The sequence below is a fragment of the Chlorocebus sabaeus genome, chromosome X (assembly GCF_047675955.1).
Source record: "Chlorocebus sabaeus isolate Y175 chromosome X, mChlSab1.0.hap1, whole genome shotgun sequence".
NCBI classification, from domain to species: domain Eukaryota; kingdom Metazoa; phylum Chordata; class Mammalia; order Primates; family Cercopithecidae; genus Chlorocebus; species Chlorocebus sabaeus.
Genome location: NC_132933.1, coordinates 82,838,395 through 82,865,081, shown reverse-complemented (window position 1 = coordinate 82,865,081; position 26,687 = coordinate 82,838,395). Strand labels below are relative to the sequence as shown.

The 26,687-nt window shown below is 44.9% G+C and overlaps 1 protein-coding gene across 5 annotated transcripts in view; it reads left to right on the top strand.

Moving 5' to 3' along the window:
- The window catches only part of EDA (ectodysplasin A), a 418,184-nt gene extending 392,353 nt beyond the window's left edge, over positions 1-25,831 (top strand). The window contains exons 3-8 of one of the 5 annotated variants that reach the window (XM_007991966.3): positions 9,538-9,561; positions 14,162-14,341; positions 15,808-15,842; positions 16,773-16,824; positions 19,721-19,842; positions 21,711-25,831. In XM_007991966.3, coding sequence (XP_007990157.1) covers positions 9,538-9,561; positions 14,162-14,341; positions 15,808-15,842; positions 16,773-16,824; positions 19,721-19,842; positions 21,711-21,962 — 665 coding nt within the window. In that variant the 3' untranslated portion in view covers positions 21,963-25,831. Of the gene's footprint in view, positions 1-9,537; positions 9,562-14,161; positions 14,342-15,807; positions 15,843-16,772; positions 16,825-19,711; positions 19,843-21,710 lie in introns of all 5 variants that reach the window. The other 4 variants (XM_007991967.3, XM_007991968.3, XM_007991964.3 and 1 more) reach the window with 4 other exon arrangements.
- The last annotated feature ends 856 nt before the right edge of the window (positions 25,832-26,687 follow it).

The window sequence follows — 26,687 nt, the reverse complement described above, 5'->3', positions numbered from 1 at the left end:
ACAAACAAATGGAAAAACATTCCATGTTTATGCATCAGAAGAATCAATATTGTCAAAATGGCCATACTACCCAAAGAAATTTACAGATTCAATGCTATTCTTATCAAACTATCAATGACATTCTTCACAGAACTAGAAAAAACTATTTTAAAATTCATATGGAACCAAAAAAGAGCCTGAATAGCCAAGGCAATCCAAAGCAAGTAGAACAAAGCTGGAGGCATCATATTACCTGACTTCAAACTATACTATAAGGCTGCAATACCCAAAACAGTATGGTATAGGTAGAACAATGGAACAGAATAGGGAGCCCAGAAATAATGTCACACACCTATGACCATCAGATCTTTGACAAAATTAACAAAAACAAACAATCTACAAAGGACTTCCTATTCAATAAATGGTGCTTGAATAGCTGGCTAGCCATAAGCAGAGATAATTGAAACTGGGCCCCTTCCTTACACCATATACAAAAATTAACTCAAGATGGATTAAATACTTAAAACCCAAAACTATAAAAATCCTTGAAGAAAATCTAGGAAATACCATTCTAGACATAGACCCTGGAAAAGATTTTATGACAGAGACACAAAAGCAATTGCAACAACAACAAAAAATGATCAATGGGACCTAATTAAACTAAAGAGCTCCTGCATAGCAAAACAGCAAAAGAAACTATCAACAGAGTAAACAGACAACCCAAAAACTGGAGAAAATGTTTGCAAACAATGTATCTGACAAAGATGCAATATCCAGTATCTATAAGAAACTTGCTGAGACCAGCTCAGTGGGGGAGACACTAACCTAGCGGCGCTAGGAATTAAGGACACACATGCAGAGATATAGAGGTGTGAATGGGAGATCAGGGGTCTCACAGCCTTCAGAGCTGAGAGCCCTGAACAGAGATTTACCCACGTATTTATTAACAGCAAACCAGTCATTAGCATTGTTTCTATAGATACTAAATTAACTAAAAGTACCCCTTATGGGAAACGAAGGGATGAGTCAAAATAAAGGAATAGGTTGGGCTAGTTAACTGCAGCAGGAGCATGTCCTTAAGGCACAGATCGCTCATGCTATTGTTTGTGGCTTAAGAATGCCTTTAAGCGGTTTTCTGCCCTGGGTGGGCCAGGTGTTCCTTGCCCTCATTCCCGTAAACCCACTACCTTCCAGCGTGGCCTTAGGGCCATTATGAACATGTTACAGTGCTGCACAGGTTTTGTTTATGGCCAGTTTTGGGGCCAATTTATGGCCAGATTTTGGGAGGCTTGCTCCCAACATGTCTCCGTTCTTTGATTTGCAGAGATAAAAGCAAGGGCAGCTTTGTCACAGTGAGCTACTTCTCACAGGAGTCGAGATCCGCATCTGCAGACTATACAAAGACAAACAACATAGATTAAAAGCACAGTCATCATTGAAATCACAGAGCTTCCCAGTGTTTTTTTATCCATTTTAATGGAGTACTAGCTGCTAATTTGTCTGCAGCTCCTTTAAGTACTTCAGTTCCTGGCATTAAGGTCAGGTGTGCCTGGGATGCTTTAAATATTTGTTTTTTTAATTTTGCTATATCCAAAAACAAGTTTGTCAAGTGTCCTTCTAGATGCTTTTTTATTCTTTCCTAAATTTTGATCTTATTAAGAACATTTAATAGTTTCCACAAATCCTTGTTTAGCACCTAGAGTGGGCCATATCATTTGAGGTTGAGGTGTTACTATACTGCCATGGTTCCAGATAATAGGAACTTTTGCTGTACTTCTTATCATTTCTACCATCTGACCATTTTGTCCAGATCATCTGAACATAGTGTGACTGTGGCACGCAGACTGAGAGGTGCAATTCAAGCTAAATATCCCCTTAGGGGACCAACTAATAATGACTCCATAGGAATCGTTGTGCAGCACCTCTGCCTGTTCAGCAAAGCAATCTTCCTAAACAAGTACGTTCATTTTTTCTAAATGGGTCCAATCCTGTTTACAAATAGGTTTTTGAAGGCGGTATGCCTCAATTATAGAAGCAGATTTATTATGGTAACTGTGTCATAGAGTGATTGCATCCAGGCATTATTACCAGCCCTTATTGAAGGAATGCTCACGGCAGTGGTAATAACCGCTATCATAGCTACCATTAAATTATTCATTCTGACTGGTTGTCCTGCTTTCCTCAGGTTTTCTTCTGCCATTTGTGACAGCTTCTTGATCTGTCCCCAGGTGGGTGGCTGTGTTCGATGGGTGTTGCTCGTGACAGTTTGGGTCCTCCTCAGCATCAGTCTCAACATGGCTGCAACCAGGGGGTTCTCGGGATCCTCCCGGAGTCTCTTCCTCAGCATCTGGCTCATGATAAGGTTTCAGGTGTCTTGATGGTATCCAAATCAGCTATTGATTTTGGCCTGGAGAAATACAAGCTTAACCTTTACCCCAAGTTATTATTTTACCTATTTCCCAACTTTTTGTTATTGGATCTCTCCACCAAATCAGTTGTTCTGTTTCTGTCTTTGCAGCTGGTTTCTGTAGATGCTGTTCAGCTGCTGATAACATCTGGCCTTTGGGCAGGCTCAAAAAATTTTAAGTTAATGCTAGGTTCAGTTGCATCAATGGGGTTCCATATTCTCTGTCTCTCCCTTTCTGCTTTTGCAACTGCTGTTTTAGGGAGAGATTCATTCTTTCTACTATGGCTTGTCCTTGAGAATTGTATGGGATACCAGTAAGGTGTTTAATATTCCACATAGAGAAAAATGTAAGACATCTGGAAAACTTTACTTTTTGAGTCAGAATAAGAAGCTTTACCATTACTAGGCCCATCTGTAAAAACATTCTCAACACCTTCAATTGGTTTAAATTTAGTTATTTTAAGGAGAATCCAATTAGTTAATTTCAAAAACTGAAACAGCTTCGTTTTAGGAAATGATTATCGAGAATACCCACCAAGTCAGCTAAATGGGTTTGCCAAGTAAGACTATTTTTAAAAGCTTGCTGTATTTGTGCCTTCGTGAGAGGGACAATAATTTTTCCAGGATCATATCCATGTAATTTAACAATGTGAGTTCTCCCAATCCCTATCATAGTAGCAATTTGATCTAAATAAGGAGTTAGAGTCCATGGATTAGTATGTGGAAGAAAAAACCACTCTACTAAGTCCCGTTCTTGGACAATAACACCAGTAGGTGAATGCTGAGTTGAAAAAATTAGCAAATTGAGAGTCTTCTCTGGATCTGTTCTATTTATCTGAGCTTTACGGACTTGCTTTTCAATCAGTTGTAACTCTGCCTCTGCCTCCTTTGTTAATTGCCAAGGGCTAGTGAGACTAGGATTTCCTCTAAGGATAGAAAACAGATTACTCATGGCATAAGTAGGAATGCCTAGAGCAGGTCATATCCAATTAATATCCCCTAGTAATTTTTGAAAGTCATTTAATGTTTTTAGTTGATCCCGACATATGGTTACTTTCTGTGGCACAATGGTAGTGTCATTTACTAAGGTCCCCAAGTAGGAGTAAGGAGTAGTAGTCTGAATTTTGTCAGGAGCTAAGTAAACCAGTGTGAGAAATGGAATTTTGAATTTCCCCTTTGTAATCTGAATCAATAACTCCTGTATGTATTTGTACCCCTTTTAAACTTACACTAGACCTTCCTGAAAGTAATCCTATAGTCCCTGCTGGCAAGGGTCCACAGACTCCTGTTGGGACCTTTTGCAGGGGTTCCCCAGGCAGAAGGCTCACAGCTTTTGTGCGGCATAAATCTACTGCGGCACTACCGGCTATGGCGGGGGACGGACATTGTACAGGGGTGAGGGAATGGCCTCAGCTGGAAATGCCCCGGTTTAGAATGGAGCCCAGGACGGGCCCCTCATGGCATTTCTCGAAATCGGGTTCCCATCTTTATCAAATTTAGAGTGACACTGATTAGTCCAATGTTTTCGTTTTTAACATTTTGGACATATTTCAGGCTCAACAGTTTTCGTTTTTCCTATATCTGGCGGCCTGACTTGCTGATTTTTCTACATTCTTTTTTAGTATGACCATGCTTCCCACAGATAAAACAAGCTCCAGGAAATGGAGTATTTCCTTTATCCACTCTCAGTCCTGCCATTGCCTGTGCCAACAAAGTAGCTTTATGCAGATTATCTCTGATACCATCACAGGCCTTGATATAATCAACTAAATGTGCTTTCCCTCTGATAGGTCACAGAGCAGCCTGGCAATCAGGATTAGCATTGTCGAAAGCTAATAACTGCAACACTATATCCTGAGCAGCTGAATCTGCAATCATCTTTTTAAGAGACTCCTGTAACGGAGCTATAAAATCTACCTATGGTTCTCTAGGTCCCTGTTTTATGGCACTAAAGGAACGGTATTGTTCCCCACCTGAAGTGATTTTTTCCCAAGCTCTAATGCACACTCCTCTAAGCTGTTCTATGGCATCATCCTGCATGACCAGTTGTGCATCTAAACCAGCCCAGCCGCCAACCCCCAAAGTTGGTCTGCAGTTATATTAATTTGAGGTTGGGCCTGGGCATTGCAAGCAGCCTGAATGGAAGCTTCATCTGCCCACCAAGTTTTAAATTGTAAGAACTGAGCAGGACTTAGACAAGCTTGAGTAAGAGCGTCCCAGTCAGTAGGAATCATTTGACTGGAAACAGTAACATTCTTTAACTGTCCCATTACAAAAGGAGAACCTGGTCCATACTCATTTATAGCTTGTTTTAATTATATGAGTAATTTAAAATGAAAAGGCTCAAATGTAGCTGTAATATTTCGCTGTTGATCTGGGGGGTGTATTCTAACAGGGAACTGCCAAGCCTCTAAATCTCCCTCTTGTCTAACTTGCTGAATTCCTGCCTAAATAGAACTAAGAGCGGTCACTCGAGGTGCTGCTCAAACAGTCACTGGGGCAACTACTTTTTGCCCAGTGTCCTCCAGAATAGAAAGATCTGGAGGGTCTTTTTTCTTCAAAATAATAATGAGAGAGTGCAGAAGGGTAGGGATGAACCTCTCCCTCCTTTGCCACTTTAGCTTTAGCTGGTAAATAAGCATGCTCTGTAACCTCTTCTGTTACTTTGCTATACCCTCCTTCCTCCTCATCATCAGTGTGAAAAAGTTCCAAGGTGAAACGAACCAGACCCCACATCTGTCCAATTGTTACCCTGACACTTCTGAGCTCCCCTTCTTACTCACCACAGGGATTGCTTTAAGAGTACTCAGGTGTCCTCCAGCCAGTTTTCCATTCCAACTGTCGCTCTGGCAACCCTTCGACCTGGATTCGAGCCCCCATGAATGGACACCACCTGCCCAGGCCAGCTCAATGGGGGAGACTCTAACCCAGTGGCGCTAGAGGAATTAAGGACACACACACACAGAAATATAGAGGTGTGAAGTGGGAGATCAGGGGTCTCACAGCCTTCAGAGCTGAGAGCCCTGAACAGAGATTTACCCACGTATTTATTAACAGCAAGCCAGTCATTAGCATTGTTTCTATAGATACTAAATTAACTAAAAGTATCCCTTATGGGAAACAAAGGGATGGGCCAAAATAAAGGAATAGGTTGGGCTAGTTAACTGCAGCAGGAGTATGTCCTTAAGGCACAGATCGCTCATGCTATTGTTTGTGGCTTAAGAATGCCTTTAAGCGGTTTTCTGCCCTGGGTGGGCCAGGTGTTCCTTGCCCTCATTCCCGTAAACCCACAACCTTCCAGCACAGGCGTTAGGGCCATTATGAACATGTTACAGTGCTGCAGAGATTTTGTTTATGGCCAGTCTTGGGACCAGTTTATGGCTAGATTTTGGGGGGCTTGCTCCCAACAAAACTTAAATATACCAGCAAAAAACAAGCAACCCCATGAAAGAATGGGCAAAGGACATGAACAGACACTTTTCAAAAGAAGACATATACATGAGCAATAAGCATATGAAAAAATGCTCAGCATCACTGATCATTAGAGAAATATAAATCCAAACTAAATGAGATACCATCTCACACCATTCAGAATGGCTATTACTAAAAAATCAAAAAACAAGAGATGCCGGTGAGGTTGTGGAGAAAAAGGAACACTTATATACTTCTGGTGGGAGTGTAAATTAGTCCAGCCATTATGGAAAGCAGTGTGGTGATTCCTCAAAGAACTTAAAGCAGAATTACCATGCAACCCAGCACTCTCATTATTGGGTACATACACAAAATAATGTAACTTGTTCTACCATAAAGACACATGCACATGTGTGTTCATGGCAGCACTATTCACAATAGCAAAGATGTGGAATCAACCTAAAAGTCCATCAACAGTTGACTGGATAAAGAAAATGTACATACATGTCATGGAATACTATGCAGCCATAAAAAAGAATGAGATCATGTTCTTTGCAGCAACATGAATGGAGCTGGAGGCTATAATCACAAGCAGGGACAGAAAACCAAATGCTGCATCTTCTCACTTGTAAGTGGGAGCTACACATTGAATACATATGGACACAAAGAGGGGAACAATAGACACCAGGGCCTACTTGCAAGTGGAGAGTAGGAGGAGGGTGAAGATCAAAAAACTACTTATTGGGTACTATGTTTATTACCTGGGTGATGAAATAATATATACACCAAACCCCTGTGACACATAATTTATCTATAGGACCAACCTGCACATGTACCCCTGAAACTAAAATAAAAGTTTAAGAAATGACTTTGAGCCCTGTTTCTCTTGGTACTCTTCATGTCATGGGCATTTTAGGGAAAAAATATAAAAATTTTAGTTAACTCTTTGTCTTACACTGTTTGCCAAAATCTATACCAGATTAATTGTAGATTTAAAAATAAAAATGAAACCATAAAAGAACTAGAAAATATATAAAGAGTTACCTATAATGTCACATTAGGGAAGGCCTAAGTAAGCATGACACTGAAGGCAGTAACCATATAGGAAAAGATTATTAGGTTTAATTACATGTAAGGAAAGCTTTTCACACCCTTTGACCCAACAGTGTCATTTCTAATGACACATCCTAAAAAACCTTTGGACAAGTGTATAAAAATTTACATATGTAAAAACATTACATCATTGTTTAAAGTAGTGAAAACCTGGACCCAGTCTAAATACCTATCAAAGATGATTAAACGCTGATGCATCCATATTAAAAATTACAATGTAAAAATGTAGTTATTGACATAAAAAAGGTTATCAAATGACACTTTTCATCTGATCCGATTTTGTAAAAATACCTATTTATATACATAGAAGACTTCTAGATGTGCATGAAATGTTAGTAGAGGTTATTTGGGGGTACTTTAATAAGCTCTTTTTCCTTTTGCTCTTTTTTATGCATATATGTATGTATGCATGCATTTATGTATGTGTAAGGAGTAGGTATATCTTGTATAAAAATAACTGAAGCTTAAAAAGATTTTGAAATTTCCATTTCTCTCTTTTCACTTGTGGATTTAGGTCAGACCTTCTCCAGGAAGCTATTTGTTCCCCTTAAATGGCCAGTATAATTCCTGAAGCCACCCCTCATCTTTTGTATTTCCCTATTCAACTGTCAGTTCTTGAAGACAGAGTTGTAAGTTGTGTTTCATTATTTACTGCCTTCCATACACATGCTCAGTAAGGACTGGTTGGCTGGTGATGGCCTGATTTCCTCAAAGCCTGCTTTTGAAGTCTGATATAACACTGCTTACCCTTAACCAGCTGAAATGGTCAAAATCTTGGTCCGGGCTAGCACACTTTTGCCAAGAGGGCAGGGTGGCTATAATGGCTGTCTTTCTACTACTCTCCTAGGCTGTGGTGGCTGGCTAGCTGATAGAGCTGAGCCCTTTCTGTGTAAATCTTTCCCCAGACAGCTTTCTTGTTCAAGAAAAAGGCATTTCTCAGGTTGAGTCGCTGCCTCTTATCATTAATGTCTATGTAGTTGTGGTTTCCTCTCAGAACTTCCAAGCACATTCTCAAGAACTCACAATGCTGTTAAAAAAATTCATAAAGGATGGGTAACAAAGAAAGAAGACAAAGAACTAGGAGGAGAGGAAAGGAGAAGAGAGAAGGAAAAGAGAATTGAGATTCATGACCTTAAGTACAGCAGGTTGCTCCAATCTAAAACATCCCCTGGACATAACAATAGCTACTGTTGCTCATGAAATTACTTTGCCAGAAAAGTCTACACAGACGTTGGTTTTTCAAGAGACCTGTGAAAGCTCTCGATGGCCACTCTGGCAGCCCTCCAGGTTAGAGACTTTACTGATCTCTAATAGGGCCTGCTCTTACAGTTAGAGATCATTCCAGGTTTGTTGCAAATATCAAATGAGATGATAAATTGAAATATGTTTTATAAACTATAATATTGAAATGCTTAGTGTTCCTTTTATAAGCTCTTGAGGGCACTGACAGTGGTTTAATGTATAATTGTGTCTTCATGGCAGTTTGGAACAGATTTTAAATACCTGTATTTAAAGAAAGTCAAATCCAAATATAGAATGAAGAGAACTGATTTCCTAGAAGGGAAAAAAAAAAAGTGACTGTCTGGGAGCGACCTAAACTGTTTGGTGAGTTGTGGTCACCTAACTATATTAGAAACACCTTGGGGTTTCCAAGTGCCTTCAATTGATTAGAATTATTTTCCTTAGAAGTAATTCCCAAGAAAATGCTTGTGATTTCACTGCCAATGAAATGGTTGACATTTCTCATTTTATTTTATTTTATTTTATTTTGAGATGGAGTCTCGCTCTGTCGCCCAGGCTGGAGTGCAGTGGTGTGATCTCGGTTCACTGCAAACTCCACCTCCCAGGTTCACGCCATTTTCCTGGCTCAGCCTCCCCAGTAACTGAGACTACAGGCATCCGGCTAATTTTTTGTGTTTTTAGTAGAGACGAGGTTTCACTGTGTTAGCCAGGATGGTCTTGATCTCCCGACTTCGTGATCCACCCACCTCAGCCTCCCAACGTGCTGGTATTACAGGCATAAGCCACTGCGCCCGGCCGACATTTCTGTTAAAGTGTCCATTAACTTATGGTAAATTACAATGGAAATGCATGTGGCCCTCACGAGTATATTATGGTCAAACTTTTAATAAGTAACAAATTAAATCATGATAAGGAAGTGACTAAAAGTTAATCAAACACTGCTGCTCTGCTCTTTCCATGAAAATAACCCTTTGCTCCTTCCAAGTTCAACACATGAGACTTCATATCAGATTCTCACCTGAATGCATGACTCTTCAACCTCAGGACTTGCAGAATTAATGGAATGCCGTCCTAAGGTTGTTGAGTTGTGCGTTTCTGGGCATTTCATCTCTATGGAGAAGTACCCATTCCCTCACCCCAAAGACTGAGGTAGAAAGATTTTTCTCCCTAGGGAAAAATCTTCCTTGAAAGTTTTGTGGCCTCAAGAGCCAGAAGACAGAATGGGGAGGTTTGATAGTTGGATCCTTGCCAAAAGCCTGACCCTTGACTGTGAGACTCCCTCAAATTTGCAGTGTCTTGGGGATCCCTCCTAGTGACTATCTTAGAAAATAAACATTTTCTGTTCATTTCTAATGACTTAATTATCTATTTTCTTTTTCATATAGGTCCAGTTAAAAACAAGAAAAAGGGTAAGTTCCTTACTTTATAAAATTGCTGTCTTGTCATATCTTTTCTAAAATTAGAAGAAAAAAAGATCAAGAGTACGATTTTTGTATTACATTCTTTCAGCATTGTCTGTCCGTTATTTTATTCAATATGTTATCTTCTTGAGTATTGTAGTTTCTGAAGAACAAGAAATCATTCTTTAGTGATGATTCACCTCTTTCTTTCATTCTTCCTTACTCTTCTCCCTGCTCTTCTTTTATCTTTTTTTTTTTTTTTTTTTTTTTTTTTTTTTTTTTTTTTTTTGAGACGGAGTTTCACTCTTGTTGCCCAGGCTGGAGTGCAATGACGCAATCTTAGCTCACTGAAACCTCCGCCTTTGGGGTTCAAGCAATTCTCCTGCCTCAGCCTCCTGAGTAGCTGGGATTACAGGCACTCGTTTTTATCCTTTTTTTTCCTCCTTTATCAAATCAGTGATTGGGTATGAATGAAATCCTGAGTCACCAAGTAGGAACTAGATACGCTACCTATCAAAAGATGTCAGCACCCTGTTTCTTGGACTTAAAGCTTCCCTGATTTGATTTCCCAAAGAGTCAGGGAAGGTATTTCTTGCTTTGAGGATTCAATATCATTTTCTCTGCAATGAAAATGCTATTCTGGGGTAGTACCCTGACCGTTTAGTCTTTTCAAAGCAGCTTCCATTGTGCCGTTGTTGGGTCAGTAAGTCCCCAGTGTACTTGCAATGAAACTGGCCCTAGGGCACGTACAAGTGCTCACTTAACTAAAAGAGGAGAGTCAATCCAAAGACAGGGCCAGGCAATATGGTCTACTACTTAGGACTGAAAAACCCAATTATGAAACTAGCTAAAGCACCTGTTTGTTTCTGGGTTCTGACCTGGGAGGAAGACAGAGTAAAACTAATGATTTTTCATGAAAATGCTTTCAGTGAAATGATGCTGTGTGATAAGATTTATGGAGCTTTGTAGAATAGATTGCCAACCCCAGACTAGGCCAAAAGACTGGCTTCACCTGCAGTCTGCCACTTCTTCGAACACTAGGGTACTCTGGTGCCTTGAGGTATCATAGTCCACATGGAAAAGTTGTGTGCCTGTTGTAAAGCAGCTGAGGAATGACCTGACCTCCTGAGTGCCTGAACTGAGCAAGGTTGGAAAACAGCCAGGGAGCTGGAGTCAGTGAGGAAACCTTTCCCTGTGGGGCCTGGGCATTTACCACCAAGATGTTCTGTCTTTTAAGAAAGTAGATTTGATTTTCAAACATGTAGTTCTTAAATCTTGTCACATCCCTTTAAAACAGAAATTATAACTCAGATCATTGCCTGGCACTGCTACCTTGGACATTATTGAGAAGAGAGTGCACGTAGGCCTTAAACATTTACTTTGGCTGAAAGTTATTTAGAAGCCATTTAATATGGATTTCCTTGGATATGGTGAATAGGCACATGCTTGAAGAGGTAAATTGAATTGTTCACTTAATTTTCACCCTTTAATGGAATTTTCCTCCTTCCACAACTCTCTGTCTCTCACTCACTCATTCACTCACTTTTGGTTGTTCTTTCATTTGGGGCTTAGCTAAAAGGTTAAGGAAATACTCCTTTGATGAAGTTTAGCTTTGAAAGAAATGTGTATATTCTTTCATCTAACACTACATAGGGTATGTTTCTAAGTACAGATGTCTCTGGGCTTTTATATCATAAGGTGTTCTGTTAAAGTAAGGAAATCCAGAGAAGGGAGTCAATCCTCTGAAGTTATCCTCTTGCTCCAGGGGTCATTTTGTACATTCTCTTCTCTGAGCCCAACTTTGTGTAAGTATACAAGTGTGAGAAGCACACTTGCCTAACCCTTGTTGCAGAGGAACAGAGGACCAGCTGCAGAACTGGAACAAAGCAGGAGTTTTTTCTCAAATGCCTTCTAACATTTTCATAAGTGAACATTCTGTTTTCACTGCAACCATTAGTCTCTTGGACTGGAGGAGTTTCTGGCTGTAAGTCTTCCAAAATTACATTAGCAATTACAGGAGACTCACATTCTTGAAGCTGAAGTTTGTGCTACCCATAGAACACCCTGTAGCTTGAAAATCACTGTTAGGCTTGGAAATCTTGGGACACAGGACAGCCTAATATGCACCAACCTCTGTGTCTATGCCACCTAGAAAATAAGGAGGGAGAAGCAAACCTTACAACCAGGCTAAGGAAGCTTCCTGACTGCAAGTGGTAAGTCACCCCTCCTTATGGAAGCTCAGTCAGTCTCATGAGGAAACAGAGAAATCATTCAGGCCAAGCTCCTTGTTTCACAGATGTAGAAACTGAGGCTCAAGGAGAGGAAGGGATTTGCCCAAAGTGTGTCTGTGGCAGAGCTGGGGCTTACATCCTTATCTCCTGAGTACAGATTCTGTGTTCTTTCCACTACACTAGCTGGAATTGAAACTTGGGCTCTGAATAAGCCTGATTTGGAAGGTGCCCAAATCTGAAGGGAGATGGTTTTCCTGTTCAGCATCTTGAAATTGGTTAGAACTAGAAACGGGGCAGATCCAATCTTTTGCTGCTAAGTGCAGAGAAACCTCTAAAGCTCATGCCTCTAGGTCTTTAAGGCTACAGGGACTCTTCTTGGAGAGATGTTCTCTGGACCTTCCTTTCCTTCCTCTCTGAGGAAGAGGGCCCACAATGACCCCATGGTTTTATTCCAAATGCAGATGTGGTTAGACATAGACAACTGGCCTCTTGAGTGGCATTGCCATGAGGATTTGGTTTCTTGGCCATGAGGCATTCTTCTTAAAGGAGGACCTGATAAATCAGGACAGGATTTTCCTGCCTAAGGGTCTGGGGAGCAGGAAGTCAGAGTCAGTAAGAAGGTCTTTAGTGAGACTAGAAAGGTTGTATTTAAAACTAAGAAACTACCTCAGGTAAAGACATTGTGATGAAGTCTGGAAACAGGCTTCCATTCCTGAAACTTTCCATAAAATTGTGAGAAGGTGGTGAAGGAAGGAAGAAGACCTGAGCCCACCTGTAGTCTTTGAGTGTAGCAGCACAGAGCAGAGGAAGTCAACAGGAAGAGCTGGAGGTTTTGGTTCAAGACCACAGTTATGACTCATTTAAGATAACTACATCCTGGTGGGAATGTTGAAAGGACTGGAATATGAAATAGGAGGGTCGAGATTGTTCTAGAAGGATAGCAAGGAGGAAATGGGGGAAGAGTTGGTGGGCATGACTAGTAATACATTTGAGAATAGGACTTCTGAGGAAAGACTTTGGGAAGCTGGATTATTTAGCCTATAGAAATAGGGGTTGGTGGGTGACTTAATTTCTTTTCATATATAAGGATTATGTATATGTATATTCTTCTCTGTCTACGCAAATAGAATAAGAGCTTAAACTGCCACAAGAGGGACATCAGTTAATATACCAGAGAACTTCCTAAGAGTGAGCAGTGAGGGGCAATAAACATTGGAACATGTTACTATGGAGTTTACAGAATTTCCTTTCCCAGAGATCTTTTAAAATAGAGTTTACAGAGGTCAGCTAAGAAAGTGAAACCTACTGCCTCCTCCTCAGCTCTCTCTACTCTCTGTCACTGCTTCTTTCCTGTTTCTCAATATCTCTCTCTCCCTCCCCCTCTTCCCGTGCCCCTCTTCCTCCTTCTCCATTCCCCCATCTCCAAAACTCCTTCCCATTTCTCATTCCCAACTAGCACTGTCCCCATCCCAACCCCCATTTCCTGTACATCCTGACTCCTAGAGGAGCCTTCCTGGAGCTGATACTGTTCCTAAGGCCAGGCTGTACAGCTTCCTCTTGTTATCGACATCAAGTCCACCAAACTGGGCAGCAAACATAAAAGCTCTACATTCTTCAACAATAGCCCAATTCTAAAAAGAACCACAAAGTGACCCATAGGTCTAATCACTTGGTAGTTCTCATCCTTTGGACTCAGCTGAAATGTAACCTCCTTTTTGAAACCTTCCCTGACCTCTTCAGCATTTGGTCCCTCCCCACTAAGGTAGCACTTCTACTATCCCATTACTGTGTCTGTTTCCCCACAGACACAGACTGATTTCCTAGAGGGCCACTTATTTCTATATGCTCAAACCTAGCTTTGTAAATGTGTATTCACAAAAGGGAGTGGGGGGAAGGGAGAGAAAGCACAAGACAGACAGAGACAGGGAGACAGAGCTGTGTGATAAAGGTATCCAACTCTTTAGCAGGGACTCCCAGAGAGCTGACTTTGTGTCCTCAGAAGTCTGTAGAACTCCTGACAGTCCACTCATCCAGGAAATAACTACAAAGGCAACACTGAGGCCAGGCATGGTGGCTTGCGCCTATAATCCCAGCACTTTGGGAGGCCAAAGCAGGCAGATCACCCGAAGTCAGGAGTTCGAGACCAGCCTGGCCAACATGGTGAAATCCCATCTCTACTAAAAATACAAAAATTAGCCGGGCACGGTGGCACGTGCCTGCAATCCCAGTTACTCCAGAGGCTGAGGCAGGAGAATCGCTTGAACCCGGGAGGTGGAGGTTGCAGTGAGCCGACATCGCACCACTGAACTCCAGCCTGGGTAACAGAGCAGAACTCCATCTCAAAAAAAAAAAAAGTAACATTGAACCCTATTTTTCAGGAAAGAAAGCAGGACCTCCTGGACCCAATGGCCCTCCAGGACCCCCAGGACCTCCAGGACCCCAGGGACCCCCAGGAATTCCAGGGATTCCTGGAATTCCAGGAACAACGGTTATGGGACCACCTGGTCCTCCAGGTCCTCCTGGTCCTCAAGGACCCCCTGGCCTCCAGGGACCTTCTGGTGAGTTCCCCTGTCTTTCCACCCCACCAGGTGCCTTACAAGTACTTTAGGAGAGCAAGAGTGGGTGATCCTGAGAGCAGTTTCAAACGGTGGAGATGGGGTTGGTGTGCAATGAGGGATGCAGCTCTCCAAGACCAGTGTAAAACTAGGAATTGAACAAGCCAGTAGGGCCTGACCTGCTCTAGCTTCTTATATCTACCAACCTGTCAAGGACAGGCCACTTGTTCTTACCCCATCTCAACCCTTCTATCACAAGCCCTCCCTGACTCTTGGCCTCCCTGTAGTGGACCAGTAAAATTCATATGAGCCAGAGACAGAGGCCCTGGTGGTTCACTGGAGTTCCAGTGGGGAATAGATTTAATCTTCTCTGATTCCCTGCATCTAGCTCCACATGCTGATGTTTGCATAGAAACAGGCTATGGAGTGGAAAGTTGAGGACTGAACAAAATGACAAGCCCTAGGACAGTTTCATCTTATGAAGTCTGAAGTGCTTTTCCCATAGCAAGTAGTCACTAATGGTCAAGAAGTTGGAAACTTAAGAGTCACTCAGTCTGTGGATAAAGCAAACCCAGGCACCAAGGCTGTCCCATCCAGGAACCAAGTGCTTCTTGCACTAGATCCTTACCCTACCACACTTGCCATTCAAATGTCATTTCATCCCTTTGCATCTTTCTCCTTAAGCCCTGAAGGGCATCTGAAAGGTATGAATGCAGATCCAAACCTGCCTAATTGGCATTGACAAGAGTCAGACTGCCTGGGCTTATGTCAGTTGTTATTTCTTCCCCCTGCTCCCCACTCCCCCGCCCTGTATCTTGGGGCTTTAAAGAAATGGACCCTTACAGCTGATTTCTCCAGGGGCAAGAATTCTGCAGCAGGATTCAGATTCTTTAACTTGTACTTCACACAGGGCTAAGCAGTGTTACCATGGCCACAAGAGATGGAGCTGGGGATTTTTTTCATCCAATCATTCCTTAAATATTGAGCACTTTCTGTATACAAAGAGACATATTGATACATGGTCCTTTTTCTCATAGAGGTTATCTCCTAGAGGAAAAGAGAACAAAGAAACAAGATATTTACAAATAGCAGTGGGCTCTATGAAGAAAATTGATAGAAAGGAAGCAAAAGGCTAGAGAAACCAATGCCATTGTCTCAGGGTCACACAGTGACAGGAATGCCCTCTCATTGTTCTCTATGGGTGCCTGGTGGGGCTTGCCTTGGGCTAATATTGGCCAGAGGCAATACTCAGAAGCTTCCCTGCTGGGTGCTGGGCCCACTGAAGATGAAGGTCGGGGCAGGAAACAGAAGAGGTGCACTCTGACTCTTCCTCCAGCTCTAAGCCCTGGAGAATAAAGCTCAGACAGGGCTGGCTGCAGGGAGCACGGCTCACCACCACTAGCTGCTCAGGTGAGGGGAAAAGGAAGTCAAAGGATTATGCCCTCTGATAGTCCTGTCCTATTTTGCAGGTGCTGCTGATAAAGCTGGAACTCGAGAAAACCAGGTTGGCTGGGGATTGCTCTCTTCTCGGGTAGGAAGGAAAGCCACAGGCTAGAGCCACCTTTAAATTAGCTTCTTATTAGATTTCCTGAGGCTTTATTTCATGAGAACACCCTGGAGATTCTGAGGGTTTTCACTCACAGCCCCCTCCCATCTCTATGAATAGAAAAGCTTTGCCCCAGGGCATGTTTTTAGCTAAGGAAAGGGTGTCTTGCCAGGATCATTTTTCCTCATTCCACAGGAGACCCCAGGGTCACCATAGCCAGGCCCAGTAGTCAGCTGAAATAAGCTGCCAGTCAGACCTATTCACCTGAGCCTCCAACTCCCCAGCCACCCCAGACACCTTGTCGGCTCTCAGACCACCTGGGATCCGGACCTGAAGAGTTGAAGAGTATGTCCTTGAAAAACAGCCAGCCAGCTCCAGGCCCAGCCTAGCCTGGGCGTCTGCCTTAATGGCCTGAAGAGCTCCTCCCAGTCTTTGAGCTTCCTAATCTGTCTCTATTGGCAGGTTCTGCTGCCTTGCCTTGTCTCATCTCAGCCTCCCTCGCCACAGCTGTGTGGCCACAGTGCTAAATCTACACAGCTGCACAGTGCTTGACGGCTTGCAGGGCAATTTTATATCCATCACCTCATTTGATCTTTAGACATCCCTGTGAGAGAGGCCAGACGTTCTTATAATCCCCATTTTACAGTTAGGGAAATGAGGCTCAGAGGCATTACATTTGGTGGAGGTCACATAGCTAGCAAGCGGTAGAGCTACAAAATCATATTACCCTCTAGTAGAAATGTAGTCAGTAACATCCCAAGAGAGGGGAGAGGGATCAGAATTGGATTACAATAGAAGACTAGAAACCAGGATGGAAACATGGGACCGGTGACTGAGCAAGCAGCCATTACTCATAGTGACTACTCTCTATCCTTCTCATCCTGCCAGCCAGCTGTGGTGCATCTACAGGGCCAAGGGTCAGCAATTCAAGTCAAGAATGGTAAGAATCAAAATAGGCTCTCTCCCAAAGAGGAGCTTCTCCCCTTCCTCCTCCCCAACCTCCAAATAATCACCCAGCCTAGTTCCTCCCAGGGCCCTGAGGTACCCTTGGCATACGAAGTCATTCTTTGCTCTATCATGCCCTCTACTGGCTGTCCTGAGCAATTGCTGGCATCAAGACCAGTTGCTACACCCAAATTGCATTTAGAATCACTGATTACGGAGCTGAAAGGGACTTGAGGCATCATCTAGCCCAGGCATTCTCAGGCGATGGAGTTTATATCAGAGCCACCATGGAGATATGTGTAGTTAGATTAATATTTTCACAATACAAATTATAGAAAGTAAAACAATGTAAAATTAAATTCTTCTTGTCTGATGGATCTACACAGATGGGCAGACGGGCTGCTTCTCTCAGGGAAAGTGGGGCATGTTAGAATCTCCAGGGAGTTGAAGATGCTAGTGTCTATCAAAAGGGAGAATGTGTTTAATGGGTTTAAGAAACACTGATTCATCGTAATCCCCGCATTTAACAGATGGGGAAACAGAGTCCCAGAGGGATTGGATAATACATTAATAAATCATGCTGCCTCATATTGTATGATACTTTAGAGTTTTCAGCATGCTTTCTTTGTCTTTAATTTCATCCAGTCCTCACAACCACCCTATGAGGTAGGTATGAGCTCCTTTTTACAAAGACAGAAAGTGAAGTTCAGAGAGGTTAATTAACTTTCCCAATATTTCTTAGTCAAGTTAGTTTAGGAGCCAGGATTCAAAACTACATCTTTCTGACTCTTTCCTCTCCCCTATGCTACTTCAGTGATATGTATGTACACTCCACTGAATGATAAGGTTCATTTTCTTCCCCCAAGGAGACATGAACATTCATGAAAGAACAGCACTTTGGAATAATGTCCAGTCCCCAGAGTGCACAAAGCCTAAAATGCGTGAACCCCCGGGAGCCTTGGGAAGCAGCAAGCTAACCAAGATGCTAGATGCTTACAGAGCTTGGAGTGGAAGGGAGGGGTTTTGTGTACAGAAACGGTAAAGGAAGGTTAAAAAAAAAAAACAGCTACCTGGGGACAGTTTCTAAGAACTCAGTCAGTCCTGAACTGGCTGTACTGAGTTTCCTTAATGACTATATTTAGCTACTTCCCTGACTGCCACCTCCACGTCTGACTTAGTAGCCTCGGAAGTGTAAATAGGAACAGAATGGCACCAAAACCCAATTGGTCCTGCTGGGGACCGCAAGGCCCTGAGTGGGCCATGATCCCCACCTGTCCAGGGAGGCCAGAGACAGGCCAAAATAGATTTGTTTGGGTATCTAGACAGATAGTGTTTCTTCTGTGCCAGCAGCCACTGATTTTGCTCCCACTGCCACACAGTAGGATTGTTTCCAGCCCCTCTGGGCCAATCCTCAGAAGTGGTCTGTGCTGACCCTTAGTACTACCAGAAGAAGTGATGGGGGTGGGGTGCAGTGGCTCACGCCTGTAATCCCAGCACTTTGGGAGGCCGAGGGGAGCGGATCACTTGAGGCCAAAATTTGAGACCAGCCTGGCCAACGTGGTGAAACTCCGTCTCCACAAAACATACAAAAATTAGCTGGGCATAGTGGCACGCACCTGTAATTCCAGCTGCTCGGGAGGCTGAGACAGGAGAATCACTTGAACCCGGGAGGTGGAGGTCGCAGTGAGCCAAGATCACACCACTGCACTCCAGCCTTGGTGACAGAGTGAGTGACAGTCCATCTCAAAAAAAAAAAAAGAAGAAGAAGTGATGGGGTCAGGGATTGGAGGACATCATGCAGAGTGGTCCACTGATGGGACAGAGCCAGGGCAGTTTCTCCTAACTCCTAGCCCATCTACTTACCACCTCAAGGAAAGATGGTCACCTTTTCCAGAAAGCCTGTTTCCTCATCCCTCAGAGACACAGGCCTACTGAAACTGACCAAAGATGGACTTATAAAATATAATTTCTTGGGTGCAGGATGGATGACTTAGAAGGGAAAAGGCTCCCTGGGCTTGGATGTCCTCCTCTCATGGTGGGAAGGAACATTCCTCTTTCTGCAGGATGGAAAGAGAAGATTTTCCTCCACCCTCACACGCTGGCTTCCACTGTCCAAAGGAATGCGACTGCCCCTCCACCCCTGCCTGGGGTGGAGCTGAGACAGATGTTTTGCCAAGGGTGCCTCGGCTCCTATCCTCCCGGCTGGCTCTGTTGCAGCCTGCCAGTCTCTTTCACTCTCATAAGGATCCCTCTCACCTATGGGGCCCTGGTACTGGTGGTCAGTAGCCCCAGCTGCCGTGGAGTCTGAATCATCGCTAATCCCTAAGGTTCTCCAGATAGACAGTGGGCTGAGTGGTTTCCTCCCAGGGAGGCTTTCCAGAAAGCTGTGGGTGTGGAAGAACCATAAAAAAAGAATCTCTTAAGGAGAAAGAGAAAACCCATGAACCTATGAGACAAGAGGAATTCAGGAGCTCTGACTGGGAAAGTAAAATTGAATAATAAGACCTAGCCTGCCACTCAGTGTCTGAATTTTGCCTGTGCAGGCCCCATAACAACAAAGAAAATAGGGCAGCATGCCCACTCTCATCCTCCTCCGGCAAATTCCAGCTAGAAGGTAATGGTTAAAGACCCTTCCAGATGCAAGGGTCAAGAAAGGAAGTATAAAGACAGACAGGAGCCCAGGAGCCCTGAAGCAGGCCTGGCAGCTGCTTTACAAACAGAACAGCTTCTCTGCTTCCAAATGCTCTTCTTAAAGTTTGGCCTTCTAGGCTACCCTGGTTGCACTGGGATAGGGTTGGGGGTCGTGAACTCCTTGGTATTTATTTTCTGTTGCCTCGATTATTCTGACATGTACTGAGTGACTGCCCTTCTCTCATACTGAGATCTTTCAGGTGGAGTGCTCAATGACTGGTCTCGCATCACTATGAACCCCAAGGTGTTTAAGCTACATCCCCGCAGCGGGGAGCTGGAGGTACTGGTGGACGGCACCTACTTCATCTATAGTCAGGTAGAAGTGAGTACGGTCTTAGGCCTAACTCTTCTTATATCCAGAATGCAGATCCAGTGCAGACCACATAGGGGCACTGTGGAGCCAGCCAAGACCATCCAATGGCTAACTTCCTGCTTTGGGTGAGGGGGTGGGGGGACCGCACTGGGAGGGAGTTGAAAGAAGGAAAGAGAGAGGAAGCCAGCTTGTTTTGTTTTGTTTTGTTTTGTTTTGTTTTGTTTTGTTTTTCCCTAGCCAAATATTATTGAAAAACTGTGAAAAAGGCCTCTCCTACATTCTGCCATCTGATTCCCTCCTGCAGGGCCTCAGGCCCCTGTTTACCCTCAGAGCTGTTTGGCTCCACTGCCAAACTTGAACTTGGTCTCAGTATATTCTTTGAAAGTCAGTTCCAGGGTTACTGAGAACCCCTCCCCTCAACACTGCTGGCTCGGGCGTTTTAATGAATAGTGCTCCTGCAGACTTTCCACCTCAAAAAGATTTCTGACTGTCTTTCCTTCCTCTTTCTCCCATTTGTTTCCCTATCTTTCTATTCCTCTATTCTTGCCTCCTTCCTGCTGTTATTCTCCCAGCCCTTTCTCCCTCTGCTTTTGTCCTCTTCCTGCCCTGGGCCCACTCCCCAAGTCCGCCAGTATCCATCTACTTCCATTCCCCGATTGTTTGCCTCCACGGGGATGGCTCCTTGGAGATAGAGGAAGATGAGCCATGAGGTTGGGACTTTTGTGGGGTGGGCAGCAAGCAGGCAGGTGGGGCAGAAGGACTATGGAACCAACACATGGGTGTCACATGAGAGTGGCCAGCAAAGGTGGGTTAACAAGCATTTGCTAGGCACACTGAGCACCCCAGTGTAGCTTGGGTCCTGATCCATATGTGGCACCCAAATATGCTGTTCCCAGCTGAAGAGCTGATGGAGGGAGTGACCTTTCATAAAAAGATTTACAGTGATATCTGAGAGTCCCAACACCCATGGGGCACATGGGCATAACCCTGATGTCCTATGAGCCAAGCTCCACGTGGTGGGGGCAGTGGGGGCGGTGGTCGGGGAGGGCAGATCACAACTTGGTGTGAGGTATGATGGATAAGGGTAGTGAAGGATGGAAAAAATAATTTTCTGAGCCTAGGAGAGAATTGAGAGTGGCCCATGGAGGCTGGGAAAACCCCCATGACATTAGGCCACTGAGCATAAGTTAGTGCTTCCTTCTGGCCACAAAGTCAGGGGCCTGGGCTTTTCCAAATTCTCTGTCTTGTTTGCGGTAGCTAGCTCTCCATCTCTCTGGACCTGTTTCCTCAATCATCAAATGGGAGGCCCAAGGGGTACTGTGAATCAGTGAGGGGAGTCCAGGCACAGGGGAGGGGTGGTGCAAGCTGAAAAAGCTTCTGTTAAGGAGCTGAAGAAATCGCAAGTTGTTATATGACCTCTCTGGGGAATCAGTGACTTCTAAGTTTCTCCACAAATAGTCCGCGGGGCTCAAGAGTGGAAGTCGGTTTGTGTCTACGGCACTGTGTGCACACCTGCTATGTGCAGAGCACTCTGCTTCATGTCAGAGCTGGGGCAGGGGCGGGTGGGGGTACAGGGGCACGGTGAAGCTGCAAATATGGCATGGTTCTTAGCCTTACAGAGTTTACGACGACAGGTGTGCTGTTGTAAGAAAGGTTTGCTCAACCAGCTGAGCCCCATGGACTAGGGGAAGGGCAGTGCATCCGCCTGTCACCCTGCCTTTCCTGTTGGCCAGCTAGCACGCCTTCACATGGCACTGCCCCATCCATGGGGTATGCTGGCAGCTCATCTGAGAAGATTCTGTCAATTCACCACAGGGAGGGCCCCCCACCCTCTCTTTCGTCTCTTCCCCAATCCCTTCTTGTTGCCTCTCACTCAGGTATACTACATCAACTTCACTGACTTTGCCAGCTATGAGGTGGTGGTGGATGAGAAGCCCTTCCTGCAGTGCACACGCAGCATAGAGACGGGCAAGACCAACTACAACACTTGCTATACCGCAGGCGTCTGCCTCCTCAAGGCCCGGCAGAAGATCGCTGTCAAGATGGTGCACGCTGACATCTCCATCAACATGAGCAAGCACACCACCTTCTTTGGGGCCATCAGGCTGGGTGAAGCCCCTGCATCCTAGATTCCCCCCATTTTGCCTCTGTCCGTGCCCCTTCCCTGGGTTTGGGAGCCAGGACTCCCAGAACCTCTAAGTGCTGCTGTGGAGTGAGGTATATTGGTGTTGCAGCCACAGAGAGAAATGCCTCAGTGCTATTTATTCCCCAGTGACTCCAGGGTGACAAGGCCTGCTTGACTTTCCAGAATGACCTTGAGTTAACAGGACAGTTGATGGAGCCCCAGGGTTTACATGAAGCAGAACCTTCTTTGGTTCCATGTTGACTGGCTTATGGCATGACTCTTCAACCCCGAGGTCCCTGTTGTCAGATCTAATGTTTGTTGCACTAAAATGAGGATCCAGGGCAGCAGGCCAGAGAGAGCAGAGGTGCACTCCAGACTCTGGGGGGGGACATCTGACCCTAAGGGGCTGCTTCTCCTCTCTTGGGTAGGTTGGTGGTGGGGGCGGAGTGGGAAGGTAGCATTGCAGCCTGAGAAGGCCAGAGAGGGAAAAGGCAGGTGCTTTTGGCAGAGACCATGAGAGAAACCTGCCAAGAGAGCATCCTTGGCAGTGGGAATGTTCTTTCTGCTCTATACTGTGGCCTGCAGGAGGGTCGGAGTACTCTTCCCACTCCGGCTGACAGCTACATTGTGGCATCTTGCTGGGCTTTCGGAAGGGGAAGTTTGCTCTGCCTTGGAACAATCACAGGGAATGGCCACAAACCTGCCTGCATAAGACCCTGAATCCGTACTTGGGTCGCACGTCTCTCATTTTATTTACAGCTGTGCTCCACACTCAGAAAACTCCCTGGGGTCACCTAGTTGCCCCCATTCCCAGCCTGACTAGAACTCCTGCCTTCTTTCTCCACAGAGCCTACCTCTGTCTGAGACAGGCGCCTAACCTGGGACCTGTGCTCATGTGAGTCTGGGATATTCTTTAGCTTACCTGGGCACAAAGAGAATTTTTCATTTATTAAACAGTACAAATGTTTTTCATCCATTCCTAATCAATTCTGTCTGGAGACAAAGGGTTGGACTGGATGACCTCCAGAAGTCCCTTCAATTTCTAGTACTTGTGACTCTTAGCAGGTGGCCCTCACCACAGCCTTCTAAATTCCCAAACCCTAGGCTGCTCCTGGGCATTAGCAAGGCAGAGCCTTTTTACCTGGCCTAGAAAGGGCAAGGGGTGAGGATAGGACAGAGGGATTTTGTTCAAGTTTGCTGCAACACAAGTGGACATTAGGCCAGGCCTTACCTGAAAGGCCAGCTGCTGATGCCATACTGACCCAGTCTTTCTTCACTCTGGCTTCAAAAAGCCATAGCAGAGCATGGTCACCACAGATGCTCATGCTACTCCTGTGAAGCCAGACTCAGGAGAAGCCAGTGTCTAGGCACTGAGCAGGGATCTGCCCCCTAGTTCAGGTCCAAATGCACCTTCCCCTAAACCCCAAGCTTCCCACCAGATCATATGGTAGGACCCTCGAGGGCCTTACTTCAAAGTGCCTTGGCTCAGCCTGGCTTCTGAGTGCTAGGTCCAGCCCAAACCTGGGAAGGCCAGCCTTGTACAGTCTGCTCCTCTTGTTCCTGAAATGTGTTTCCTTTTCAGGAGATGGGGAATAAGTTCCTTCAGGCAGCTGAAATTCACTGAGAACAGAGGGTACTTATTTCTCGGCTGTGCCTTCCCTTTCTAAGCAACCACACTGCTTGGCCCTTCAAGGGTCAGGGTGAGAGGTGATGGGCTAGGCCTCCATTGTCTGGTTGCTAACAACAGCCTTGCAACCCAAGGTGAGGTGAACTCCAGGCATGTGTCTGTCCCTGATTCCTATAAAGTGCCTTGGACAGTCTGCAGTTGTAGCAGAAACCAACAAGAACCTCTCCTTCATATTTGGAAAATAATTTCTCCTTTATTATCTTTTTGAGGAAGGCAAGGCTGATAATATGACAAACATCATTGTTTAGATGAGGCTTAGTGAGGTAGCACTCTCAGAGCGTTTTGACCAGTTTAAGCTGCAGACCTGGAGCTTCAGCCAGGTCTGACTCCAAAGTTGTTCCATTATACCACAGCACTGTGTGGAATTTGAGGTCTAGAGAGAACCAATAAAAGTGGTAATTTGGAACTGAAATCCTTGAGGGCTCTAGGGAGAAACCCAGAGATGCCCGTTTTCATTCCTCGACGGTAATACCTGTCCTCTTGGCTGCCAGGGGCTCTGTGGCAAAAAGAGTCAGACATTCCTTTGGGAAGCAGCCATTAACCTTAGAGCTCTTGTGTTCAGAAGAATCTTTCTGGCACCTTGTTGAAGCAGCAGGTCTCTGGGACCCACAGAGCTGGTGGCCTTTATGTTCTTTCACCCATCCTAGGAACCAGCCAACCATCATGTGTGGAGCCCCTACTGTGGGCAAGGTCCTCCTTCCACTACCCTACAGACAGCTTACAGGAGCCAGCTTGCTTCCCACAACTACTAGTGTGACTCCTTATCTCTTTCCACCATACCTTAGAGACTTTGATACTACCAGGGTCTCTCAGGGATGGAGGGAAGACCTGAAAGAGGACTGGTTCTGAGGCCAGAAAGATGTGAGGAGAGAGGAGGAAAAGTCTTCCTAATTGTGCCCCTAAAGGGCATCCTGATACCATTCTATTCTCCAGACATGGAGGGAATGATAAAGGAAATAAGATCTCCACTGGACCCTTGATTCATTCTGAACCCTCCAAAGGAACTCCAGGGGGCAAGGGATGATGAGGGAAGCAATAGGTAGCTGGGGAGCCCTATTGCTGCTAAGTCATTGGCGGCAAAGTGACAAAGCAATTTACTGATGAGAGAATGTGGAAATAGATGTGCAGTTTGGAATTATGCTGGTGTGAGTTTGCCAGAGGACCAATGCTAGCATGGAGAATGGGACAAGGACATTTGTGGGCAAGCAGATGACAGAGGTTTGAAGGAGAATTGCATGGCAGGAGTCTCTGCCAGCTACTTGGGCTTCAACAGCCAAGCTGGCACAAAAGACAGCTGGCGGAGGCTGCTTGGCTACTGGTTACCTGGAGAAGTAGTATTTGCCTATTTCCCGCTTCATCCATCCTGAGCCAAATTTCTTTTGCTGAACAGGAAAGAGCTAGGAACCCTGGAGGTAAACAAAGACTTTGATCCATGTATGAGCGTGTGTGTTTATGTAACTTCCTGTGGACGCAAATAGATTCAGAGAAATTTAGAGCTAAAAAGGCCCTTAGAGGGAATCTAGCCCAACCTACATTCCACCCTGTTACTTATGTAGAAACTGAGGCCCAGAGAGGGAAGATGACCTGCCCCAAGTGGTGAGCAGCAAGCCCCAACCTCTAGACTCAGCAGACTGAGGGGATAAAGCAGTTCCTGTCCCACATGGCCATCTTCTTTCTTCCACCCACAAACTCCAGGATGGAAGTACTTGGCCCTTTCAGGAGCCTGGCCAGGCAGGGATTAGCTGCAGCCTTCATCAGAACTCTTCCTCCTTTCAAGGCATTCTCCCAGCTCTAGCTTCTGGACTGGAAAGCAGGAGACTGGCCCAGTACCAGCAAGTCCTTAGGCTACTGTAATGCTGCCTCAGGACCCATCCCTGCCTGGAGGCTCCTCTAGGCCCTGTGAGCACAAAGAATAAAGCTGAGTTTTGTCTTTTAATCCATTTCAGGTCTCTCTCCAGGAGGGCTCGGGGTGTGTCATTTCTATATTCCTCCAGCTCTGATATTAGGGGGTGGGCTTTGTTGTGAGAATGGCCTGGAGCAGGCCCAATGCTGCTTTTGGGGGTCAGCATCCAGTGTGAGATACTGTGTATATAAACTATATATAATGTATATAAACTGGGATGTAAGTTTGTGTAAATTAATGGTTTATTCTTTGCAAATAAAGCGCTTTCCCTGTCTGTTCTTGATATCCGCGTGAGCACTTCCTACATGTTAAGTGCTTCTTTGCAAATGACGCCACACATGAGCTAGGGGAAGGACCAAGGCACCCATTTCAGAGGCAGCAACAGAAGGAAGATGGTCTGAATTTCCTGTTGGAACATCCCACATCCTCTCTATGCCTCAGACCACACTCCCACATCCCCATTACCTTAGGTCAGGGTGTCCAATCTTTTGGCTTCCCTGGGCCACATTGGAAGAAGAAGAATTGTCTTGGGCTACAAATAAAATACACTAACACTAATGATAGCTGATGAGCTAAAAAATAAAAATAAAAATAAAAGTCACAGAAAATTCTCATAATGTTTTAAGAAAGTTTATGAATTTGTGTTGGGCCCCATTCAAAGCCGTCCTGGCCTGCATGCCGCAGGGTAGACAAGCTTGCCTTAGGTCTTCTGTGACCACATGACCAGCAGGCTAGATGTCCTGCCAAAAGGAACATTGTCCAGGGGCAGCAATACACAGAACTGACTCTCAGCTTAAGAATGTGGCATCTACAAAATACACTTCAGGCCTGGGCCCCAAATAGCTTGGGTAGACCCAGCCTCCAGCTCATTTTGCATATGAGGAAACCAACACTTAACGAATTTAAGTCGCTCACCCAGAGTTACCCAACTAGTAAGTGTGTCAACCTGGTCTGATTCCTTCCCAGCCAAGGCTGCTGTTACCTGGAAAAGTAGTATTTGCCTATTTTGCCCTCCATCCATCCTGAGCTAAAATCAATGGGGAAGAGGCTCACAGGAAGAAGACCCGATAGCAGCTCAAGAACACGTAGCTCAAGAGAGGTCTGGCGCTTTTCACAATCCCAGCACCTTTCCCCCCGGG